General features: G+C 42.5%; 1 protein-coding gene across 1 annotated transcript in view; it reads right to left on the reverse strand.

Moving 5' to 3' along the window:
- The window catches only part of rl (Mitogen-activated protein kinase rl), a 218067-nt gene extending 190603 nt beyond the window's left edge, over window positions 1-27464 (reverse strand). Inside the window, exon 1 of the mRNA XM_071687460.1 lies at window positions 27308-27464. Within this exon, the coding sequence (XP_071543561.1) occupies window positions 27308-27420 (113 nt within the window). The 5' untranslated portion in view covers window positions 27421-27464. The remainder of the gene's footprint in view (window positions 1-27307) is intronic.
- Between the last annotated feature and the right edge of the window lie 218 nt (window positions 27465-27682).

The raw sequence follows: 27682 nt of genomic DNA on the forward strand, positions 1-27682 counted from the left end.
GGCAGGAGGTCAAGAGAAAGAAGCAAGAGGTGAAAAAGAGGGAAAAGAGAGTTGGGGTGAGAGAGTATCATTAAATTTTAGGGAGAATAAAAAGATCTTTTGGAAGGAGGTAAATAAAGTGCATAAGAAAACGAAGCAAACGGGAACTTCAGTGAAGGGGGCTAATGGGGAGGTGATAACAAGTAGTGGTGATGTGAGAAGGAGATGGAGTGAGTATTTTGAAGGTTTGTTGAATATGTTTGATGATAGAGTGGCAGATATAGGGTGTTTTGGTCGAGGTGGTGTGCAAAGTGAGAGGGTTAGGACAAATGATTTGGTAAACAGAGAAGAGGTAATAAAAGCTTTACGGAAGATGAAAGCCGGCAAGGCAGAGGGTTTGGATGGTATTGCAGTGGAATTTATTAAAAAAGGGGGTGACTGTATTGTTGACTGGTTGGTAAGGTTATTTAATGTATGTATGATTCATGGTGAGGTGCCTGAGGATTGGTGCATAGTGCCATTGTACAAAGGCAAAGGGGATAAGAGTGAGTGCTCAAATTACAGAGGTAGAAGTTTGTGAGTATTCCTGGTAAATTATATGGGAGGGTACTGATTGAGAGGGTGAAAGCATGTACAGAGCATCAGATTGGGGAAAAGCAGTGTGGTTTCAGAAGTGGTAGAGGATGGATGTGTGGATCAGGTGTTTGCTTTGAAGAATGTATGTGAGAAATACTTAGAAAAGCAAATGGATTTGTATGTAGCATTTATGGATCTGGAGAAGGCATATGATAGAGTTGATAGAGATGCTCTGTGGAAGGTATTAAGAATATATGGTGTGGGAGGAAAGTTGTTAGAAGCAGTGAAAAGTTTTTATCGAGGATGTAAGGCATGTGTACGTGTAGGAAGAGAGGAAAGTGATTGGTTCTCAGTGAATGTAGGTTTGCGGCAGGGGTGTGTGATGTCTCCATGGTTTTTTAATTTGTTTATGGATGGGGTTGTTAGGGAGGTAAATGCAAGAGTTTTGGAAAGAGGGGCAAGTATGAAGTCTGTTGGGGATGAGAGAGCTTGGGAAGTGAGTCAGTTGTTGTTCGCTGATGATACAGCGATGGTGGCTGATTCATGTGAGAAACTGCAGAAGCTGGTGACGGAGTTTGGTAAAGTGTGTGAAAGAAGAAAGTTAAGAGTAAATGTGAATAAGAGCAAGGTTATTAGGTACAGTAGGGTTGAGGGTCAAGTCAATTGGGAGGTGAGTTTGAATGGAGAAAAACTGGAGGAAGTGAAGTGTTTTAGATATCTGGGAGTGGATCTGGCAGCGGATGGAACCTTGGAAGTGGAAGTGGATCATAGGGTGGGGGAGGGGGCGAAAATTCTGGGGGCCTTGAAGAATGTGTGGAAGTCGAGAACATTATCTCGGAAAGCAAAAATGGGTATGTTTGAAGGAATAGTGGTTCCAACAATGTTGTATGGTTGCGAGGCGTGGGCTATGGATAGAGTTGTGCGCAGGAGGATGGATGTGCTGGAAATGAGATGTTTGAGGACAATGTGTGGTGTGAGGTGGTTTGATCGAGTGAGTAACGTAAGGGTAAGAGAGATGTGTGGAAATAAAAAGAGCGTGGTTGAGAGAGCAGAAGAGGGTGTTTTGAAGTGGTTTGGGCACATGGAGAGGATGAGTGAGGATAGATTGACCAAGAGGATATATGTGTCAGAGGTGGAGGGAGCAAGGAGAAGAGGGAGACCAAATTGGAGGTGGAAAGATGGAGTGAAAAAGATTTTGTGTGATCGGGGCCTGAACATGCAGGAGGGTGAAAGGAGGGCAAGGAATAGAGTGAATTGGAGCGATGTGGTATACCGGGGTTGACGTGCTGTCAGTGGATTGAATCAGGGCATGTGAAGCGTCTGGGGTAAACCATGGAAAGCTGTGTAGGCATGTATATTTGCGTGTGTGGATGTATGTATATACATGTGTATGGGGGTGGGTTGGGCCATTTCTTTCGTCTGTTTCCTTGCGCTACCTCGCAAAAGCGGGAGACAGCGACAAAGTATAAAAAAAAAAAAAAAAAAAAAAAATTTATGGATCTGGAGAAGGCATATGATAGAGTTGATAGAGATGCTCTGTGGAAGGTATTAAGAATATATGGTGTGGGAGGCAAGTTGTTAGAAGCAGTGAAAAGTTTTTATCGAGGATGTAAGGCATGTGTACGTGTAGGAAGAGAGGAAAGTGATTGGTTCTCAGTGAATGTAGGTTTGCGGCAGGGGTGTGTGATGTCCCCATGGTTGTTTAATTTGTTTATGGATGGGGTTGTTAGGGAGGTGAATGCAAGAGTTTTGGAAAGAGGGGCAAGTATGAAGTCTGTTGGGGATGAGAGAGCTTGGGAAGTGAGTCAGTTGTTGTTCGCTGATGATACAGCGCTGGTGGCTGATTCATGTGAGAAACTGCAGAAGCTGGTGACTGAGTTTGGTAAAGTGTGTGAAAGAAGAAAGTTCAGTGTAAATGTGAATAAGAGCAAGGTCATTAGGTACAGTAGGGGTGAGTGTCAAGTCAATTGGGAGGTAAGTTTGAATGGAGAAAAACTGGAGGAAGTAAAGTGTTTTAGATATCTGGGAGTGGATCTGGCAGCGGATGGAACCATGGAAGTGGAAGTGAATCATAGGGTGGGGGAGGGGGCGAAAATTCTGGGAGCCTTGAAGAATGTGTGGAAGTCGAGAACATTATCTCGGAAAGCAAAAATGGGTATGTTTGAAGGAATAGTGGTTCCAACAATGTTGTATGGTTGCGAGGCGTGGGCTATGGATAGAGTTGTGCACAGGAGGGTGGATGTGCTGGAAATGAGATGTTTGAGGACAATATGTGGTAAGAGGTGGTTTGATCGAGTAAGTAATGTAAGGGTAAGAGAGATGTGTGGAAATAAAGTGTGTAGTTGAGAGAGCAGAAGAGGGTGTTTTGAAATGGTTTGGTCATATGGAGAGAATGAGTGAGGAAAGATTGACCAAGAGGATATATGTGTCAAAGGTGGAGGGAACGAGGAGAAGTGGGAGACCAAATTGGAGGTGGAAAGATGGAGTGAAAAAGATTTTGAGTGATGGGGGCCTGAACATGCAGGAAGGTGAAAGGCGTGCAAAGAATAGAGTGAATTGGAACGATGTGGTATACCGGGGTCGACGTGCTGTCAATGGATTGAACCAAGGCATGTGAAGGGTCTGGGGTAAACCAAGGAAAGTTCTGTGGGGCCTGGATGTGGAGAGGGAGCTGTGGTTTCGGTGCATTATTACATGACAGCTAGAGACTGAGTGTCTTTTCAAAGCGCTAACTCGCACACATGAGGGGGGATGGGGTTGTTATTCCAAGTGTGGCGAGGTGGCGATGGGAATAAATAAAGGCAGACAGTATGAATTATGTACATGGGTATATATGTATATGTCTGTGTGTGTATATATATGTATACATTGAGTTGTATAGGTATGTATATTTGCGTGTGTGGACGTGTATGTATATACATGTGTATGTGGGTGGGTTGGGCCATTCTTTCGTTTGTTTCCTTCCGCTACATCGCTAACGCGGGAAACAGCGACAAAGCAAAATAATAAATGTGTGTGTGTGTGTGTGTGTGTGTGTGTGTGTGTGTGTGTGTGTGTGTGTGCGCATGTGTGTAATATAAAGAGTGTGGTTGAGAGAGCAGAAGAGGGGGCTTTGAAATAGTTTGGTCACATGGAGAGAATGAGTGAGGAAAGATTGACAAAGAGGATATATGTGTCAGAAGTGGAAGGAACGGGAAGTGGGTGACCAAATTGGAGGTGTAGAGATGGGGTGAAATAAATTCTGAGTGATCGGGGCCTGAACATGCAGGAGAGTGAAAGGCGTGCAAGGAATAGAGTGAATTGGAATGATGTGATATACCAGGGTCAATGTGCTGTCAATGGATTGAACCAGGGCATGTGAAGTGTCTGGGGTAAACCAAGGAAAGTTTTGTGGGGCCTGGATGTGGAATGGGAGCTGTGATTTCGTTGCATTATACATGACAGCTAGAGACTGAGTGTGAACGAATGTAGCCTTTGTTAACTTTTCCTAGCGCTACCTCACGCGCATGCGGGGAGAAGGGGTTGTCATTTCATGTGTAGTGGGGTGGCGACAGGAATCAATAAAGGCAGCAACTATGAATCATGTACATGTGTATGTATGTATGTGTCTGTGTATGTATGTATGTATGATGGTATTGCAGTGGAATTTATTAAAAAAGGGGGTGAATGTATTGTTGACTGGTTGGTAAGGTTATTTAATGTATGTATGACTCATGGTGAGGTGCCTGAGGATTGGCGGAATGCGTGCATAGTGCCATTGTACAAAGGCAAAGGGGATAAGAGTGAGTGCTCAAATTACAGAGGTATAAGTTTGTTGAGTATTCCTGGTAAATTATATGGGAGGATATTGATTGAGAGGGTGAAGGCATGTACAGAGCATCAGATTGGGGAAGAGCAGTGTGGTTTCAGAAGTGGTAGAGGATGTGTGGATCAGGTGTTTGCTTTGAAGAATGTATGTGAGAAATACTTAGAAAAGCAAATGTGTCGGAGGTGGAGGGAACGAGGAGAAGAGGGAGACCAAATTGGAGGTGGAAAGATGGAGTGAAAAAGATTTTGTGTGATCGGGGCCTGAACATGCAGGAGGGTGAAAGGAGGGCAAGAAAATAGAGTGAATTGGAGCGATGTGGTATACCGGGGTTGACGTGCTGTCAGTGGATTGAATCAAGGCATGTGAAGCGTCTGGGGTAAACCATGGAAAGTTGTGTAGGTATGTATATTTGCGTGTGTGGACGTATGTATATACATGTGTATGGGGGTGGGTTGGGCCATTTCTTTCGTCTGTTTCCCTGCGCTACCTCGCAAACGCGGGAGACAGCGACAAAAAAAAATTATATATATATATATATATATGTAAAGAAATACTTTTATAGCAGAGGAGTGGTGGATGAATGCAATAAAATGACTAAAGAGATGGGGCTGGAAACTCTCCACTCCTTGTATTTTTAATATTCTAAAAGTTGTATGGATGCAAGGTGTGGGCTTTACACAAGAAAGTAGAGGAGTGGATGAATGTGTTTGAATTGAAATTCCTGAGGGCAATATGTGGTGTGAGGAGGGTTGATTGAGGAAAAGAATTAAAGGTATTGGGAAGAGAATGGTTAAGAAAGCTGAAGAGGGTGTAGTGAAATGGTTTGGACATATGGAAAGGATGGGTGAGGAGAGGTTGAGAAAGAGGGTGTTTGCATCAGAGGTTGAGGGAACAAAGAGTAGCAGATAGACTAAATTGGGGATAGAAGGCTGGGGTAAAAAATGTTTTGAGTGCTCAGGGCCTGAATGTGCAAGAGGGTGTAAGGTTTGCAAGGGACACATTGAATTGATGTGGTATATAAAGTACAATCTCCTGTCAGACTGACCTAGGACATATGAAGCTATCAGAGAAAATCACTGAAATATCTGTAGGGCCTGGGTACTGTGGCTTTGATGTACTACATGTGAAAGCTAGAGAATGGATATGAGCAAAAGAGGCCTTTTCTTCATCTATTTCTGGTGCTACTTTGCGAACACAGGAAACAGCGAACAAGTATGGAAAAAGTGTATATATATATATATATATATATTTTTTTTTTTTTTCTTTAAACTATTCGCCATTTCCCGCGTTAGCGAGGTAGCGTTAGGAACAGAGGACTGGGCCTTTTTTGGAATATCCTCACCTGGCCCCCTCTGTTCCTTCTTTTGGGGAAAAAAAAAAAAAAACGAGAGGGGAGGATTTCCAGCCCACCGCTCCCTCCCCTTTTAGTCGCCTTCTACGACACGCAGGGAATACGTGAGAAGTATTCTTAATCCCCTATCCCCAGGGATAAAATATATATATATATATATATATATATATATATATATATTTTTTTTTTTTTTTTTTTTTTTTTTTTTTTATACTTTGTCGCTGTCTCCCGCGTTTGCGAGGTAGCGCAAGGAAACAGACGAAAGAAATGGCCCAACCCCCCCCCCCATACACATGTACATACACACGTCCACACACGCAAATATACATACCTACACAGCTTTCCATGGTTTACCCCAGACGCTTCACATGCCTTGCTTCAATCCACTGACAGCACGTCAACCCCTGTATACCACATGACTCCAATTCACTCTATTCCTTGCCCTCCTTTCACCCTCCTGCATGTTCAGGCCCCGATCACACAAAATCTTTTCACTCCATCTTTCCACCTCCAATTTGGTCTCCCTCTTCTCCTCGTTCCCTCCACCTCCGACACATATATCCTCTTGGTCAATCTTTCCTCACTCATTCTCTCCATGTGCCCAAACCATTTCAAAACACCCTCTTCTGCTCTCTCAACCACGCTCTTTTTATTTCCACACATCTCTCTTACCCTTACGTTACTTACTCGATCAAACCACCTCACACCACACATTGTCCTCAAACATCTCATTTCCAGCACATCCATCCTCCTGCGCACAACTCTATCCATAGCCCACGCCTCGCAACCATACAACATTGTTGGAACTACTATTCCTTCAAACATACCCATTTTTGCTTTCCGAGATAATGTTCTCGACTTCCACACATTTTTCAAGGCTCCCAAAATTTTAGCCCCCTCCCCCACCCTATGATCCACTTCCGCTTCCATGGTTCCATCCGCTGACAGATCCACTCCCAGATATCTAAAACACTTCACTTCCTCCAGTTTTTCTCCATTCAAACTCACCTCCCAATTGACTTGACCCTCAACCCTACTGTACCTAATAACCTTGCTCTTATTCACATTTACTCTTAACTTTCTTCTTCCACACACTTTACCAAACTCCGTCACCAGCTTCTGCAGTTTCTCACATGAATCCGCCACCAGCGCTGTATCATCAGCGAACAACAACTGACTCACTTCCCAAGCTCTCTCATCCCCAACAGACTTCATACTTGCCCCTCTTTCCAAGACTCTTGCATTTACCTCCCTAACAACCCCATCCATAAACAAATTAAACAACCATGGAGACATCACACACCCCTGCCGCAAACCTACATTCACTGAGAACCAATCACTTTCCTCTCTTCCTACACGTACACATGCCTTACATCCTCGATAAAAACTTTTCACTGCTTCTAACAACTTGCCTCCCACACCATATATTCTTAATACCTTCCACAGAGCATCTCTATCAACTCTATCATATGCCTTCTCCAGATCCATAAATGCTACATACAAATCCATTTGCTTTTCTAAGTATTTCTCACATACATTCTTCAAAGCAAACACCTGATCCACACATCCTCTACCACTTCTGAAACCACACTGCTCTTCCCCAATCTGATGCTCTGTACATGCCTTCACCCTCTCAATCAATACCCTCCCATATAATTTACCAGGAATACTCAACAAACTTATACCTCTGTAATTTGAGCACTCACTCTTATCCCCTTTGCCTTTGTACAATGGCACTATGCACGCATTCCGCCAATCCTCAGGCACCTCACCATGAGTCATACATACATTAAATAACCTTACCAACCAGTCAACAATACAGTCACCCCCTTTTTTAATAAATTCCACTGCAATACCATCCAAACCTGCTGCCTTGCCGGCTTTCATCTTCCGCAAAGCTTTTACTACCTCTTCTCTGTTTACCAAATCATTTTCCCTAACCCTCTCACTTTGCACACCACCTCGACCCAAACACCCTATATCTGCCACTCTGTCATCAGACACATTCAACAAACCTTCAAAATACTCATTCCATCTCCTTCTCACATCACCACTACTTGTTATCACCTCCCCATTTACGCCCTTCACTGAAGTTCCCATTTGCTCCCTTGTCTTACGCACCCTATTTACCTCCTTCCAGAACATCTTTTTATTCTCCCTAAAATTTACTGATAGTCTCTCACCCCAACTCTCATTTGCCCTTTTTTTCACCTCTTGCACCTTTCTCTTGACCTCCTGTCTCTTTCTTTTATACTTCCCCCACTCAATTGCATTTTTTCCCTGCAAAAATCGTCCAAATGCCTCTCTCTTCTCTTTCACTAATACTCTTACTTCTTCATCCCACCACTCACTACCCTTTCTAAACAGCCCACCTCCCACTCTTCTCATGCCACAAGCATCTTTTGCGCAATCCATCACTGATTCCCTAAATACATCCCATTCCTCCCCCACTCCCCTTACTTCCATTGTTCTCACCTTTTTCCATTCTGTACACAGTCTCTCCTGATACTTCTTCACACAGGTCTCCTTCCCAAGCTCACTTACTCTCACCACCTTCTTCACCCCAACATTCACTCTTCTTTTCTGAAAACCCATACTAATCTTCACCTTAGCCTCCACAAGATAATGATCAGACATCCCTCCAGTTGCACCTCTCAGCACATTGACATCCAAAAGTCTCTCTTTCGCACGCCTGTCAATTAACACGTAATCCAATAACGCTCTCTGGCCATCTCTCCTACTTACATAAGGGAATTATTCCCTGAAACAACGCTTGGAAGGAGGCAGAAGTGATATTGTGACAGTGATTGTGTCAGCGTCGCGTCGCCGCGCCGCAGTGTATCGAGACAGACTTCCCCAGAACTTTTTAAAGGGGAAGTAAATGTTTATAGTTGTGTTACTGGAGTGATAGTTTTCATGCATGGTGTTTTGACAAGAAAATAGTGAAGTTGGAGAAAAATGTAGCTTAGACATTGAAGCTTATTGATTCAGTGGTGAAATTGATGAGAACTGCTATTGACGTTTGTGTGAATAAATTGTACATTTCCTTTACCATAGCCAGAGGTTGAACCATTATGTGACGTTCATTTTTTCATTCATTTCAAGCTAAAAGTTTGTTTTCTAAATTGTTTCTTACATTTTTCATATGTATATATATGTATGTGTGTGTGTGTGTGTGTGTGTGTGTGTGTGTGTGTGTGTGTGTATATATATATGTATATTATCCCTGGGGATAGGGGTGAAAGAATACTTCCCACGTATTCCTCGCGTGTCGTAGAAAGCGACTAGAGGGGACGGGAGCGGGGGGCCGGAAATCCTCCCCTCCTTGTATTAACTTTCTAAAATGGGAAACAGAAGAAGGAGTCACGCGGGGAGTGCTCATCCTCCTCGAAGGCTCAGAGTGGGGTGCCTAAATGTGTGTGGATGTAACCAAGATGTGAAAAAAGGAGAGATAGGTAGTATGTTTGAGGAAAGGAACCTGGATGTTTTGGCTCTGAGTGAAACGAAGCTCAAGGGTAAAGGGGAAGAGTGGTTTGGAAATGTCTGGGGAGTGAAGTCAGGGGTTAGTGAGAGGACAAGAGCAAGGGAAGGAGTAGCAATACTCCTGAAACAGGAGTTGTGGGAGTATGTGATAGAATGTAAGAAAGTAAATTCTCGATTAATATGGGTAAAATTGAAAGTTGATGGAGAGAGGTGGGTGATTATTGGTGCATATGCACCTGGGCATGAGAAGAAAGATCATGAGAGGCAAGTGTTTTGGGAGCAGCTAAATGAGTGTGTTAGCGGTTTTGATGCACGAGACCGGGTTATAGTGATGGGTGATTTGAATGCAAAGGTGAGTAATGTGGCAGTTGAGGGAATAATTGGTATGCATGGGGTGTTCAGTGTTGTAAATGGAAATGGTGAAGAGCTTGTAGATTTATGTGCTGAAAAAGGACTGATGATTGGGAATACCTGGTTTAAAAAGCGAGATATACATATATATATATATATATATATATATATATATATATGTATATATATATATATATATATATATGTGTGCTCCCTGGGGATAGGGGAGAAAGAATACTTCCCATGTATTCCTGCAAGTCGTAGAAGGCGACCAAAAGGGGAGGGAGCGGGGAGCTGGAAATCCTCCCCTCTCGTTTTTTTTTTTTTTTTCCCCAAAAGAAGGAACAGAGAATTGGGCCACGTGAGGGTATTCCCTCAAAGGCCCACTCCTCTGTTCTTAACGCTACCTCGCTAATGCAGGAAATGGCGAATAGTTTCAAAAAAAAAAAAAAAAATATATATATATATATATATATATATATATATATATATATATATATATATATATATATATATGTGTGTGTGTGTGTGTGTGTGTGTGGGAACAGGAGGCTGGTAACCCTCCCCTCTCATTTTTTAATTTTCCAAAATAGGAACAGAGAAGGGAGCCAAGTGAGGATATTCCCTCAAAGGCCCAGTCCTCTGTTCTTAACGCTACCTTATTAAGTATATATATATATATATATATATATATATATATATATATATATATATACATATATATATATATATATATATATATATATATATATATATATATATATATATATATATATATATATATATATTATTTTTTTTTTTATTATACTTTGTCGCTGTCTCCCGCGTTTATATATATATATATATATATATATATATATATATATATATATATAGCCTCCCAATTGACCTGGCTCCACAAAACCTTACATGGTTTACCCTAGACACTTCACACACCCTAGTTCATATATATATATATATTATTTTTTTTTTTATTATCATTATACTTTGTCGCTGTCTCCCGCGTTTGTGAGGTAGCGCAAGGAAACAGACGAAAGAAATGGCCCAACCCACCCCCATACACATGTATATACATAGTCCACACACGCAAATATACATACCTACACAGCTTTCCATGGTTTACCCCAGATGCTTCACATGCCCTGATTCAATCCACTGACAGCACGTCAACCCCGGTATACCACATCGCTCCAATTCACTCTATTCCTTGCCCTCCTTTCACCCTCCTGCATGTTCAGGCCCTGATCACACAAAATCTTTTTCACTCCATCTTTCCACCTCCAATTTGGTCTCCCTCTTCTCCTCGTTCCCTCCACCTCCGACACATATATCCTCTTCGTCAATCATTCCTCACTCATTCTCTCCATGTGCCCAAACCACTTCAAAACACCCTCTTCTGCTCTCTCAACCACGCTCTTTTTATTTCCACACATCTCTCTTACCCTTACGTTACTCACTCGATCAAACCACCTCACACCACACATTGTCCTCAAACATCTCATTTCCAGCACATCCATCCTCCTGCGCACAACTCTATCCATAGCCCACGCCTCGCAACCATACAACATTGTTGGAACCACTATTCCTTCAAACATACCCATTTTTGCTTTCCGAGATAATATTCTCGACTTCCACACATTCTTCAAGGCCCCCAGAATTTTCGCCCCCTCCCCCACCCTATGATCCACTTCCGCTTCCAAGGTTCCATCCGCTGCCAGATCCACTCCCAGATATCTAAAACACTTCACTTCCTCCAGTTTTTCTCCATTCAAACTCACCTCACAATTGACTTCACCCTCAACCCTACTGTACCTAATAACCTTGCTCTTATTCACATTTACTCTTAACTTTCTTCTTCCACACACTTTACTAACCTCAGTCACCAGCTTCTGCAGTTTCTCACATGAATCAGCCACCAGCGCTATATCATCAGCGAACAACAACTGACTCACTTCCCAAGCTCTCTCATCCCCAACAGACTGCATACTTGCCCCTCTTTCCAAAACTCTTGCATTTACCTCCCTAACAACCCCATCCATAAACAAATTAAACAACCATGGAGACATCACACACCCCTGCCGCAAACCTACATTCACTGAGAACCAATCACTTTCCTCTCTTCCTACACGTACACATGCCTTACATCCTCGATAAAAACTTTTCACTGCTTCTAACAACTTTCCTCCCACACCATATATTCTTAATACCTTCCACAGAGCATCTCTATCAACTCTATCATATGCCTTCTCCAGATCCATAAATGCTACATAAAAATCCATTTGCTTTTCGAAGTATTTCTCACATACATTCTTCAAAGCAAACACCTGATCCACACATCCTCTACCACTTCTGAAACCACACTGCTCTTCCCCAATCTGATGCTCTGTACATGCCTTCACCCTCTCAATCAATACCCTCCTATATAATTTACCAGGAATACTCAACAAACTTATACCTCTGTAATTTGAGCACTCACTCTTATCCCCTTTGCCTTTGTACAATGGCACTATGCATGCATTCCGCCAATCCTCAGGCACCTCACCATGAGTCATACATACATTAAATAACCTTACCAACCAGTCAACAATACAGTCACCCCCTTTTTTAATAAATTCCACTGCAATACCATCCAAACCTACTGCCTTGCCGGCTTTCATCTTCCGCAAAGCTTTCACTACCTCTTCTCTGTTTACCAAATCATTTTCCCTAACCCTCTCACTTTGCACACCACCTCGACCAAAACACCCTATATCTGCCACTCTATCATCAAACACATTCAACAAACCTTCAAAATACTCACTCCATCTCCTTCTCACATCACCACTACTTGTTGTCACCTCCCCATTTGCGCCCTTCACTGAAGTTCCCATTTGCTCCCTTGTCTTACGCACTTTATTTACCTCCTTCCAGAACATCTTTTTATTCTTCCTAAAATTTAATGATACTCTCTCACCCCAACTCTCATTTGCCCTTTTTTTCACCTCTTGCACCTTTCTCTTGACCTTCTGTCTCTTTCTTTTATACATCTCCCACTCAATTGCATTTTTTCCCTGCATAAATCGTCCAAATGCCTCTCTCTTCTCTTTCACTAATACTCTTACTTCTTCATCCCACCACTCACTACCCTTTCTAATCAACCCACCTCCCACTCTTCTCATGCCACAAGCATCTTTTGTGCAAGTCATCACTGATTCCCTAAATACATCCCATTCCTCCCCCACTCCCCTTACTTCCATTGTTCTCACCTTTTTCCATTCTGTACTCAGTCTCTCCTGGTACTTCCTCACACAGGTCTCCTTCCCAAGCTCACTTACTCTCACCACCCTCTTCACCCCAACATTCACTCTTCTTTTCTGAAAACCCATACAAATCTTCACCTTAGCCTCCACAAGATAATGATCAGACATCCCTCCAGTTGCACCTCTCAGCACATTAACATCCAAAAGTCTCTCTTTCGCACGCCTGTCAATTAACACGTAATCCAATAACGCTCTCTGGCCATCTCTCCTACTTACATAAGTATACTTATGTATATCTCGCTTTTTAAACCAGGTATTCCCAATCATCAGTCCTTTTTCAGCACATAAATATACAAGCTCTTCACCATTTCCATTTACAACACTGAACACCCCATGTATACCAATTATTCCCTCAACTGCCACATTACTCACCTTTGCATTCAAATCACCCATCACTATAACCCGGTCTCGTGCATCAAAACCACTAACACACTCATTCAGCTGCTCCCAAAACACTTGCCTCTCATGATCTTTCTTCTCATGCCCAGGTGCATATGCACCAATAATCACCCATCTCTCTCCATATATATATATATATATATATATATATATATATATATATATATTTTTTTTTTTTTGCAGCTGTCTCCCGCGTTTGCGAGGTAGCGCAAGGAAACAGATGAAAGAAATGGCCCAACCCACCCCCATACACATGTATATACATATGTCCACACACGCAAATATACATACCTACACAGCTTTCCATGGTTTACCCCAGACGCTTCACATGCCTTGATTCAATCCACTGACAGCACGTCAACCCCGGTATACCACATCGCTCCAATTCACTCTATTCCTTGCCCTCCTTTCACCCTCCTGCATGTTCAGGCCCCGATCACACAAAATCTTTTTCACTCCATCTTTCCACCTCCAATTTGGTCTCCCTCTTCTCCTCGTTCCCTCCACCTCCGACACATATATCCTCTTGGTCAATCTTTCCTCACTCATTCTCTCCATGTGCCCAAACCATTTCAAAACACCCTCTTCTGCTCTCTCAACCACGCTCTTTTTATTTCCACACATCTCTCTTACCCTTACGTTACTCGATCAAACCACCTCACACCACTATTTGTCCTCAAACATCTCATTTCCAGCACATCCATCCTCCTGTGCACAACTCTATCCATACCCCACGCCTCACAACCATACAACATTGTTGGAACCACTATTCCTACAAACATACCCATTTTTGCTTTCCGAGATAATGTTCTCGACTTCCACACATTCTTCAAGGCTCCCAGAATTTTCGCCCCCTCCCCCACCCTATGATCCACTTCCGCTTCCATGGTTCCATCCGCTGCCAGATCCACTCCCAGATATCTAAAACACTTCACTTCCTCCAGTTTTTCTCCATTCAAACTCATCTCCCAATTGACTTGACCCTCAACCCTACTGTACCTAATAACCTTGCTCTTATTCAAATTTACTCTTAACTTTCTTCTTTCACACACTTTACCAGACTCAGTCACCAGCTTCTGTAGTTTCTCACATGAATCAGCCACCAGTGCTGTATCATCAGCGAACAACAACTGACTCACTTCCCAAGCTCTCTCATCCCCATCAGACTTCATACTTGCCCCTCTTTCCAAAACATATATATATATATATATATATATATATATATATATATATATATATATATATATATATATATATAATAAATATAATAAATATAATAAAAAAAAATATTTTATATATCTTTTCTTTCTTTCGTACTATTCGCCATTTCCCGCATTAGCGAGGTAGCGTTATCAACAGAGGACTGGGCCTTAGAGGGAATATCCTCACCTGGCCCCCTTCTCTGTTCCTTCTTTTGGAAAATTAAAAAAAAAAAAAAACGAGAGGGGAGGATTTCCAGCCACCCGCTCCCTTCCCTTTTAGTCGCCTTCTACGACACGCAGGTAATACGTGGGAAGTATTCTTTCTCCCCTATCCCCAGGGATATATATATATTTATATATTTATTTATTTTGCTTTGTCGCTGTCTCCTGCGTTAGCAAGGTAGCGCAAGGAAACAGATGAAAGAATGGCCTAACCCACCCACATACACGTGTATACATACACATCCACACACGCAAATATACATACCTAGGCATCTCAATGTACACACATATTTTTTTTTTTTTTTTTTTTTTTATACTTTGTCGCTGTCTCCCGCGTTTGCGAGGTAGCGCAAGGAAACAGACGAAAGAAATGGCCCAACCCCCCCCCCCCATACACATGTACATACACACGTCCACACACGCAAATATACATACCTACACAGCTTTCCATGGTTTGCCCCAGACGTTTCACATGCCCCGATTCAATCCACTGACAGCACGTCAACCCCGGTATACCACATCGATCCAATTCACTCTATTCCTTGCCCTCCTTTCACCCTCCTGCATGTTCAGGCCCCGATCACACAAAATCTTTTTCACTCCATCTTTCCACCTCCAATTTGGTCTCCCTCTTCTCCTCCTCGTTCCCTCCACCTCCGACACATATATCCTCTTGGTCAATCTTTCCTCACTCATTCTCTTCATGTGCCCAAACCATTTCAAAACACCCTCTTCTGCTCTCTCAACCACGCTCTTTTTATTTCCACACATCTCTCTTACCCTTACGTTACTTACTCGATCAAACCACCTCACACCACACATTGTCCTCAAACATCTCATTTCCACCACATACATCCTCCTGCGCACAACTCTATCCATAGCCCACGCCTCGCAACCATACAACATTGTTGGAACCACTATTCCTTCAAACATACCCATTTTTGCTTTCCGAGATAATGTTCTCGACTTCCACACATTCTTCAAGGCTCCCAGAATTTTCGCCCCCTCCCCCACCCTATGATCCACTTCCGCTTCCATGGTTCCATCCGCTGCCAGATCCACTCCCAGATATCTAAAACACTTCACTTCCTCCAGTTTTTCTCCATTCAAACTCACCTCCCAATTGACTTGACCCTCAACCCTACTGTACCTAATAACCTTGCTCTTATTCACATTTACTCTTAACTTTCTTCTTTCACACACTTTACCAAACTCAGTCACCAGCTTCAGCAGTTTCTCACATGAATCAGCCACCAGCGCTGTATCATCAGCGAACAACAACTGACTCACTTCCCAAGCTCTCTCATCCCCAACAGACTTCATGTTGGGGATCAAACACATTCAACAAACCTTCAAAATACTCACTCCATCTCCTTCTCACATCACCACTACTTGTTATCACCTCCCCATTTGCGCCCTTCACTGAAGTTCCCATTTGCTCCCTTGTCTTACGCACTTTATTTACCTCCTTCCAGAACATCTTTTTATTCTCCCTAAAATTTAATGATACTCTCTCACCCCAACTCTCATTTGCCCTTTTTTTCACCTCTTGCACCTTTCTCTTGACCTCCTGTCTCTTTCTTTTATACATCTCCCACTCAATTGCATATATATATATATATATATATATATATATATATATATATATATATATATTTTTTGCTTTGTCGCTGTCTCCCGCGTTTGCGAGGTAGCGCAAGGAAACAGACGAAAAAAATGGCCCAACCCACCCCCATACACATGTATATACATACGTCCACACACGCAAATATACATACCTACACAGCTTTCCATGGTTTACCACAGACGCTTCACATGCCCTGATTCAATCCACTGACAGCACGTCAACCCCAGTATACCACATCGATCCAATTCACTCTATTCCTTGCCCTTCCTTTCACCCTCCTGCATGTTCAGGCCCCGATCACACAAAATCTTTTTCACTCCATCTTTCCACCTCCAATTTGGTCTCCCACTTCTCCTCGTTCCCTCCACCTCCGACACATATATCCTCTTGGTCAATCTTTCCTCACTCATTCTCTACATGTGCCCAAACCATTTCAAAACACCCTCTTCTGCTCTCTCAACCACGCTCTTTTTATTTCCACACATCTCTCTTACCCTTACGTTACTTACTCGATCAAACCACTCACACCACACATTGTCCTCAAACATCCATCCTCCTGCGCACAACTCTATCCATAGTCCACGCCTCGCAACCATACAACATTGTTGGAACCACTATTCCTTCAAACATACCCATTTTTGCTTTCCGAGATAATGTTCTCGACTTCCACACATTCTTCAAGGCTCCCAGGATTTTTGCCCCCTCCCCCAACCTATGATTCACTTCTGCTTCCATGGTTCCATCCACTGCCAGATCCACTCCCAGATATCTAAAACACTTTACTTCCTCCAGTTTTTCTCCATTCAAACTTACCTCCCAACTGACTTGACCCTCAACCCTACTGTACCCAATTACCTTGCTCTCATTCACATTTACTCTTAACTTTCTTCTTTCACACACTTTACCAAACTCAGTCACCAGCTTCTGCAGTTTCTCACATGAATCAGCCACCAGCGCCGTATCATCAGCAAACAACAACTGACCCACTTCCCAAGCTCTCTCATCCACAACAGACTTCAAACTTGCCCCTCTTTCCAAAACTCTTGCATTCACCTCCCTAACAACCCCATCCATAAACAAATTAAATAACCATGGAGACATCACACACCCCTGCCGCAAACCTACATTCACTGAGAACCAATCACTTTCCTCTCTTCCTACACGTACACATGCCTTACATCCTCAATAAAAACTTTTCACTGTTTCTAACAATTTGCCTCCCACACCATATATTCTTAATACCTTCCACAGAGCATCTCTATCAACTCTATCATATGCCTTCTCCAGATCCATAAATGCTACATACAAATCCACTTGCTTTTCGAAGTATTTCTCACATACATTCTTCAAAGCAAACACCTGATCCACACATCCTCTACCACTTCTGAAACCACACTGCTCTTCCCCAATCTGATGCTCTGTACATGCCTTCACCCTCTCAATCAATACCCTCCCATATAATTTACCAGGAATACTCAACAAACTTATACCTCTGTAATTTGAGCACTCACTCTTATCCCCTTTGCCTTTGTACAATGGCACTATGCACGCATTCCGCCAATCCTCAGGCACCTCACCATGAGTCATAGATACATTAAATAACCTTACCAACCAGTCAATAATACAGTCACCCCCTTTTTTAATATATTCCACTGCAATACCATCCAAACCTGCTGCCTTGCCGGCTTTCATCTTCCGCAAAGCTTTTACTACCTCTTCTCTGTTTACCAAATCATTTTCCCCAACCCTCTCACTTTGCACACCACCTCGACCAAAACACCCTATATCTGCCACTCTATCATCAAACACATTCAACAAACCTTCAAAATACTCACTCCATCTCCTTCTCACATCACCACTACTTGTTATCACCTCCCCATTTGCGCCCTTCACTGAAGTTCCCATTTGCTCCCTTGTCTTACGCACTTTATTTACCTCCTTCCAGAACATCTTTTTATTCTTCCTAAAATTTAATGATACTCTCTCACCCCAACTCTCATTTGCCCTCTTTTTCACCTCTTGCACCTTTCTCTTGACCTCCTGTCTCTTTCTTTTATACATCTCCCACTCAATTGCATTTTTTCCCTGCTAAAATCGTCCAAATGCCCCTCTCTTCTCTTTCACTGATAATCTTACTTCTTCATCCCACCACTCACTACCCTTTCTAATCAACCCACCTCCCACTCTTCTCATGCCACAAGCATCTTTTGCGCAATCCATCACTGATTCCCTAAATACATCCCATTCCTCCCCCACTCCCCTTACTTCCATTGTTCTCACCTTTTTCCATTCTGTACTCAGTCTCTCCTGGTACTTCCTCACACAAGTCTCCTTCCCAAGCTCACTTACTCTCACAACCCTCTTCACTCCAACATTTACTCTTCTTTTCTGAAAACCCATACAAATCTTCACCTTAGCCTCCACAAGATAATGATCAGACATCCCTCCAGTTGCACCTCTCAGCACATTAACATCCAAAAGTCTCTCTTTCGCGCACCTGTCAATTAACACGTACTCCAATAACGCTCTCTGGCCATCTCTCTTACTTACATACGTATACTTATGTATATCTCGCTTTTTAAACCAGGTATTCCCAATCACCAGTCCTTTTTCAGCACATAAATCTACAAGCTCTTCACCATTTCCATTTACAACACTGAACACCCCATGTATACCAATTATTCCCTCAACTGCCACATTACTCACCTTTGCATTCAAAGCACCCATCACTATAACCCGGTCTCGTGCATCAAAACCACTAACACACTCATTCAGCTGATCCCAAAACACTTGCCTCTCATGATCTTTCTTCTCATGCCCAGGTGCATATGCACCAATAATCACCCATCTCTCTCCATCAACTTTCAGTTTTACCCATATTAATCGAGAATTTACTTTCTTACATTCTATCACATACTCCCACAACTCCTGTATATATAAATATAGATTGTGGAAGAGTAGTGTGGTTTCAGAAGTGGTAGAGGATGTGTGGATCAGGTGTTTGCTTTGAAGAATGTATGTGAGAAATACTTAGAAAAGCAAATGGATTTGTATGTAGCATTTATGGATCTGGAGAGGGCATATGATAGAGTTGATAGAGATGCTCTGTGGAAGGTATTAAGAATATATGGTGTGGGAGGCAAGTTGTTAGAAGCAGTGAAAAGTTTTTATCGAGGATGTAAGGCATGTGTACGTGTAGGAAGAGAGGAAAGTGATTGGTTCTCAGTGAATGTAGGTTTGCGGCAGGGGTGTATGATGTCTCCATGGTTGTTTAATTTGTTTATGGATGGGGTTGTTGGGGAGGTGAATACAAGAGTTTTGGAAAGAGGGGCAAGTATGAAGTCTCTTGGGGATGAGAGAGCTTGGGAAGTGAGTCAGTTGTTGTTCGCTGATGATACAGCGCTGGTGGCTGATTCATGTGAGAAACTGCAGAAGCTGGTGACTGAGTTTGGTAAAGTGTGTAAAAGAAGAAAGTTAAGAGTAAATGTGAATAAGAGCAAGGTTATTAGGTACAGTAGGGTTGAGGGTCAAGTCAATTGTGAGGTAAGTTTGAATGGAGAAAAACTGGAGGAAGTAAAGTGTTTTAGATATCTGGGAGTGGATCTCGCAGCGGATGGAACCATGGAAGCGGAAGTGGATCATAGGGTGGGGGAGGGGGCGAAAATCCTGGGAGCCTTGTAGAATGTGTGGAAGTCGAGAACATTATCTTGGAAAGCAAAAATGGGTATGTTTGAAGGAATAGTGGTTCCAACAATGTTGTATGGTTGCGAGGCGTGGGCTATGGATAGAGTTGTGCGCAGGAGGATGGATGTGCTGGAAATGAGATGTTTGAGGACAATGTGTGGTGTGAGGTGGTTTGATCGAGTAAGTAATGTAAGGGTAAGAGAGATGTGTGGAAATAAAAAAAGTATGGTTGAGAGAGCAGAAGAGGGTGTTTTGAAATGGTCTGGGCACATGGAGAGAATGAGTGAGGAAAGATTGACCAAGAGGATATATGTGTCGGAGGTGGAGGGAACGAGGAGAAGTGGGAGACCAAATTGGAGGTGGAAAGATGGAGTGAAAAAGATTTTGTGTGATCGGGGCCTGAACATGCAGGAGGGTGAAAGAAGGGCAAGGAATAGAGTGAATTGGATTGATGTGGTATACCGGGGTTGACGTGCTGTCAGTGGATTGAATCAGGGCATGTGAAGCGTCTGGAGTAAACCATGAAAGCTGTGTGGGTATGTATATTTGCGTGTGTGGACGTATGAATATACATGTGTATGGGGGTGGGTTGGGCCATTTCTTTCGTCTGTTTCCTTGCGCTACCTCGCAAACACGGGAGACAGCGACAAAGCAAAAAAAAAAAATAAAAAAATAAATATATTATTAATTTTTTTCATTATCATACTTTGTCACTGTCTCCCGCGTTAGCGAGGTAGCGCAAGGAAACAGACGAAAGAATGGCCCAACCCACCCACATACACGTGTATATACATACAATTCCACACACGCACATATACATACCTATACATTTTAACGTATACATATATATATATGGAGGTGGAAAGATGGAGTGAAAAAGATTTTGTGTGATCGGGGCCTGAACATGCAGAAGGGTGAAAGGAGGGCAAGGAATAGAGGGAATTGGATTGATGTGGTATACCGGGGTTGACGTGCTGTCAGTGGATTGAATCAGGGCATGTGAAGCGTCTGGGGTAAACCATGGAAAGTTGTGTGGGGCCTGGATGTGGAAAGGGAGCTGTGGTTTCGGGCATTATTGCGTGGCAGCCGGAGAATGAGTGTGAACGAATGGGGCCTTTGTTGTCTTTTCCTAGTGCTACCTCGCACACATGAGGGGGGAGGGGGAAGGTATTCCATGTGTGGCGAGATGGCGATGGGAGTGAATGGGGGCAGACAGTGTGCACTGTGTGCATGGGTATATATGCATGTGTCTGTGTATGTATATATATGTGTACATTGAGATGTATAGGTATGTATATTTGAGTGTGTGGAAGTGTGTGTGTATACATTGTGTATGGGGGTGGGTTGGGCCATTTCTTTCGTCTGTTTCCTTGCGCTACCTCACAAACGCAGGAGACAGCGACAAAGCAAAATAATAATATATAATCATAATATATATACATACAAAGACTTATATACATATACACATAAATCATACTTGCTGCCTTTATTCATTCCCGTCACCACCACGCCACACATGAAACAGCATCCCCCCTCCTCCCTAGGTAGCGCTAGGAAAGGGCAAAAGTGCACATTCATTCACACCCAGTCTCTAGCTGTCATTTGTAATGAACCAAATCCACAGCTCCCTTTCCACATCCAGGCACCACAAAACTTTCCATGGTTTACCCTAGACACTTCAAATGCCCTGGTTCAATCCAATGACAGCACATCGACCCCAATATATCACATCGTGCCAATTCTCTCCATTACCTGCACTCCTTTCACCCTCCTGTATGTTCAAGCCCCAATCGCTCTAAATGTTTTTCACTCCATCCTTCCACCTCCAATTTGGTCTCCCACTTCTCCTCGTTCCCTCCACCTCTGACACATATATCCTCTTTATCAATTTTTCCTCAATCATTCTCTCCATGTGACCAAACCATTTCAATACACCTTCTTCTACTCTCTCAACCACTCCCTTTCTATTACCACTTATCTCTCTCACCCTTTCATTACCTACTTGATCAAACCACCTCACACCACATGCTCTCCTCAAACATCTCATTTCCAACACATCCACCCTCCTCTGCACAACCCTATCTATAGCCCATGATTCACAACCATACAACATTGTTGGAACCACTATTCCTTCAAACATCCCCATTTTTGCTCTCCAAGATAATGTTCTCGCCTTCCACACATTCTTCAAAGTTCCCAGAACCTTCGCCCCCTTTCCCATCCTGTGACTCACTCCTGCTTCCGTGGTTCCATCCGCTGCCAAATCCACTCCCAGACATCTAGAACACTCAATACTTGATTGCTATGTCCTTCTATACAGAGATAGAATCAGGAACTGATAATAAAAGGCTGCATTCATTCAGATCCATCATCTAACAGTCACATGCACACACACACACACACACACACACACACATTACATTCTGAGTAGAGAATGGAAAAAGGTGAGAACAAAGGACGTAAGGGGAGTGGGGGGAAGAATGGGATGTATTTAGGGAAGCAGTGATGGCTTGTGCAAAAGATGCTTGTGGCACGAGAAGCGTGGGAGGTGGGCGGATTAGAAAGGGTAGTGAGTGGTGGGATGAAGAAGTAAGATTATTAGTGAAAGAGAAGAGAGAGGCATTTGGACGATTTTTGCAGGGAAATAATGCAATTGAGTGGGAGATGTATAAAAGAAAGAGACAGGAGGTCAAGAGAAAGGTGCAAGAGGTGAAAAAGAGGGCAAATGAGAGTTGGGGTAAGAGAGTATCATTAAATTTTAGGGAGAATAAAAAGATTTTTGGAAGGAGGTAAATAATGTGCTTAAGACAAGGGAACAAATGGGAACATCAGTGAAGGGGGCTAATGGAGAGGTGATAACAAGTAGTGGTGATGTGAGAAGAAGATGGAGTGAGTATTTTGATGGTTTGTTGAATGTGTTTGATGATACAGTGGCAGATGTGGGGTGTTTTGGTCGAGGTGGTGTGCAAAGTGAGAGGGATGGGAGAATGATTTGGTAAACAGAGAAGAGGTAGTAAAAGCTTTGCGGAAGATGAAAGCCGTCAAGGCAGCAGGTTTGGATGGTATTGCAGTGGAATTTACTAAAAAAGGGGGTGACTGTATTGTTGACTGGTTGGTAAGGTTATCTAATGTATGTATGATTCATGGTGAGGTGCCTGAGTATTGGCAGAATGCGTGCATAGTGCCATTGTATAAAGGCAAAGGGGATAAGAGTGAGTGCTCAAATTACAGAGGTATAAGTTTGTTGAGTATTCCTGGTAAATTATATGGGAGGGTATTGATTGAGAGGGTGAAGGCATGTACAGAGCATCAGATTAGGGAAGAGCAGTGTGGTTTCAGAAGTGGTAGAGGATGTGTGGATCAGGTGTTTGCTTTGAAGAATGTATGTGAGAAATACTTAGAAAAGCAAATGGATTTGTATGTAGCATTTATGGATCTGGTGAAGGCATATGATAGAGTTGATAGAGATGCTCTGTGGAAGGTACTAAGAATATATGGTGTGGGAGGCAAGTTGTTAGAAGGAGTGAAAAGTTTTTATCGAGGATGTAAGGCATGTGTACGTGTAGGAAGAGAGGAAAGTGATTGGTTCTCAGTGAATGTAGGTTTGCGGCAGGGGTGTGTGATGTCTCCATGGTTGTCTAATTTGTTTATGGATGGGGTTGTTAGGGAGGTGAATGCAAGAGTTTTGGAAAGAGGAGCAAGTATGCAGTCTGTTGGGGATGAGAGAGCTTGGGAAGTGAGTCAGTTGTTGTTCGCTGATGATACAGCGCTGGTGGCTGATTCATGTGAGAAACTGCAGAAGCTGGTGACTGAGTTTGGTAAAGTGTGTGAAAGAAGAAAGTTAAGAGTAAATGTGAATTATAGCAAGGTTATTAGGTACAGTAGGGTTGAGGGTCAAGTCAATTGGGAGGTAAGTTTGAATGGAGAAAAACTGGAGTAAGTAAAGTGTTTTAGATATCTGGGAGTTGATTTGGCAGCGGATGGAACCATGGAAGCAGAAGTGAATCATAGGGTGGGGGAGGGGGCGAAAATTCTGGGAGCCTTGAAGAATGTGTGGAAGTCGAGAACATTATCTCGGAAAGCAAAAAATGGGTATGTTTGAAGGAATAGTGGTTCCAACAATGTTGTATGGTTGCGAGGCATGGGCTATGGATAGAGTAGTGTGCAGGAGGGTGGATGTGCTAAAAATGAGATGTTTGAGGACAATATGTGGTGTGAGGTGGTTTGATCGAGTAAGTAATGTAAGGATAAGAGAGATGTGTGGAAATAAGAAGAGCGTGGTTGAGAGAGCAGAAGAGGGTGTTTTGAAATGGTTTGGGCGCATGGAGAGAATGAGTGAGGAAAGATTGACCAAGAGGATATATGTGTCGGAGGTGGAGGGAACGAGGAGAAGTGGGAGACCAAATTGGAGGTGGAAAAATGGATTGAAAAAGATTTTAAGTGATCAGGGCCTGAACATGCAGGAGGGTGAAAGGCGGGCAAGGAATAGAGTGAATTGGATCGATGTGGTATACGTTGGTCGACGTGCTGTCAATGGATTGAATCAGGGCATGTGAAGCATCTGGGGTAAACCATGGAAAGTTCTGTGGGGCCTGGATGGGAAAGGGAGCTGTGGTTTCAGGCATTATTGCATGACAGCTAGAGACTGAGTGTGAACGAATGGGGCCTTTGGTGTCTTTTCCTAGCGCTACCTTGCACACATGAGGGGGGAGGGGGATGTTATTCCATGTGTAGCGAGGTGGCGATGGGAATGAATAAGGGCAGTGTGAATTGTGTGCATGTGTATATATGTATATGTCTGTGTGTGTATATGTATGTGTGCGTTGGGATGTATGGGTGTGTATATTTGCGTGTGGGGACATGTATGTATACACATGTGTATGGGGGTGGGTTGGGCCATTTCTTTCGTCTGTTTCCCTGCGCTACCTCGCAAACACGGGAGACAGCGACAAAGGAAAATAAAAAAAAAATAATACATACATATATATATATATATATATATATATATATATATATATATATATATATATATATATATATTTCTGTGTTTCATACTTCATCATTTCCCACAAAAGTCAGGTAAGTGCTTGGAACATGTGAAGAAAGACACATCCATTTCCTAGCTGTTATATGTAATGCACTAAAGCCAAAGCCCCTTATCCACAATTTGGTCCTATACACCTTTCCTCTGGCCGTATAATACACCGTTTCAGTCTACTGACAGATGTTGCCCCCTATATACCACATCATTCCAATTAACTCTATCCTGTGCACAACTTCCACCCTTTTGCAAGCTCATGCCCTTACCACTCAATGTTTTAAACTACATCCTTCCATCTTTAATATATTTTCCTCTTCTTTTCCCCTTTACTTCTGACAGGAATATCTTCTGATTTAACCTCTCTCACTCATTCTCTCCAAATGTCCAAATCATTTTACCAAACCCTCTTCTGCTCTATAAACCACACTCTTCAGCCCATGAGTCACATCCATGCAACACCATTGGGACTACTATACCATCAAATATTCCTTTTTTGCCCTCACAGATACTGACCTCTCTTTCTACACATTCCTCAATCCTCCTAGACTTCATTTCCTCACCCAACCTATAACTTGCTTCCACTTCCATGATTCCATTTTCTGCCATGTCCACTTCCAGCCATACAAAAACACCTCATTTTCTCCATTCAAACTAAACTCCAAGTGACCTATAAGATTCTCTACCTTGCTACACCTAATAGCCTTGCTTTTATTCACATTTACTCACCTTACTCCTTTCGCACACAATTCCAAACTGTCACCAACTTCTGCAGTTTATCACTCAAATCTGCCACCAGTGCTGTGTCATCAGCAAACAACAACTGACACTTTTCTGGCCATCTTAACCCCTACAATTGCATATTCGCCCCTCTCTCCAAGACTCTTGCATTAACCTTCCCTCACCACACCATCCAAAAACAAATTAAAAAGCCATGGTGACAAAACATACCAGTGCCACAGACCAACCTTCAATGGAACCACTCTCTCCTCTCTACCGACTCCCACATAGGCCTTACTCTTTATAAAAACTTTTTACTGCTTACATTTGCCTCCTTCTACACCATACTTAAGACCTAGCCAAGGCATCTCTATCAACCCTATCATATGCTCTCTCTAGATACATAAGTGCCATGTTCTGTTTCTCTAAAGATTTCTCAAACATTTTTTAGGAGGAACACCTGATCCACACATCCTCTATCACTCCTAAAACCACATCATCCATCTCAATGCCGATGTTCTGTACATGCATTCGCCCTTTCAACCATCACTCTCCTATATGACTTACAAGGTAAACTCAATAAACTTATAACTGTAGCCAGGACACTCAACTTTATCCCCCTTGCCTTTATATAGTGGCACTATACATGCATTTTGCCAATCCTCAGGTACCTCAACATGATTCATATATACACTGAAAAACGTAACTAATCAACCACAAACATTTCATCTGTGTGTGTATATATATATATATATATATATATATATATATATATATATATATATATATATATATATATATATCACAGCCTTGCCAAACCTGAATTCTCAAGGTACAAGTGAGAATCATAGATATAAATCCAAATGATGGCCTCGTTGAATCAAACATAAATAGGATGTGTACAAATCTTATATATATATATATATATATATATATATATATATATATATATATATATATATATATATATATATAATCACTTAAGGTTTACATCGTCTCTACAATGATGTACTGTACCGCAAAGTTGAAAAGTTCGCCAAACTGCAATGAAAGATATGATCTTTCAATAAGGGTTATCTTTCTTATTACTCTGATAAGCAGTTAATCTTATCGATGAGTACCAACGAGGATCTACGTCCTTTTCAGCCAATAAAACGGCATGGATGACAAATATACTGGAGCAGTTAGTACTGTTTAACATATTTTGCAGTGATGATTCTCCCTACATCACCTAGACTATCAGACGTGACCCATGACGTCACTCTTTGCTGTGTTATCATACCCAACCTTGTCCAAGGAGCGGTAAAGTCTAGGGGCGGGAGGGAGTGTCTGAACTCTTTTTAAGATCCCCATTTCAACTTTCCTTTGCCGTACGATCACACATCCCTATGATACCCTCTCCTTTCATGCCTTGTCTTTATCTATCCCTCACTTCTCTTAGTCTCCTTTCTCAGTCTCTCTCTCTCTACCTCTACCAACACGGCCAACACTGATCAATAATCCAAGAGCACAACAGGTCCATCTTCCCTTACCGCCGATGTTTATACTCAGGCGTCTGTGATACTTACACTACCATGCCATATGCTCCTTCTCCTATGTAGGAAAGGTTGAAATAGCGTGGGCCCACCTCAAACAACTGACACCTAACAATTTCTCCCTCGACAGGCCGTTCTTCCGTCATTGTGAGTGCTTCTCGTTTGCAGTCCAGATAACAACTAAACTCGAGGTTGCTTCACAGTAACAAAACACGGACTTCTAAAAGATATTGTTCAGTGGCTTCCTGTGGATTCTGGTGATGATAGGCTATAGCTACGATTAAGTCAATTGCTTTGAGAGTATCAGCATTATTTTGCATTGCTTTTTGACTGATATTATGATCATCATATTCAGATTAGACAGAACGGAGAGTATTGGAACTATATTGACGTTGTACTGCTGTATTG

Source organism: Panulirus ornatus, chromosome 3 (assembly GCF_036320965.1).
Source record: "Panulirus ornatus isolate Po-2019 chromosome 3, ASM3632096v1, whole genome shotgun sequence".
Classification (NCBI taxonomy): Eukaryota; Metazoa; Arthropoda; class Malacostraca; order Decapoda; family Palinuridae; genus Panulirus; species Panulirus ornatus.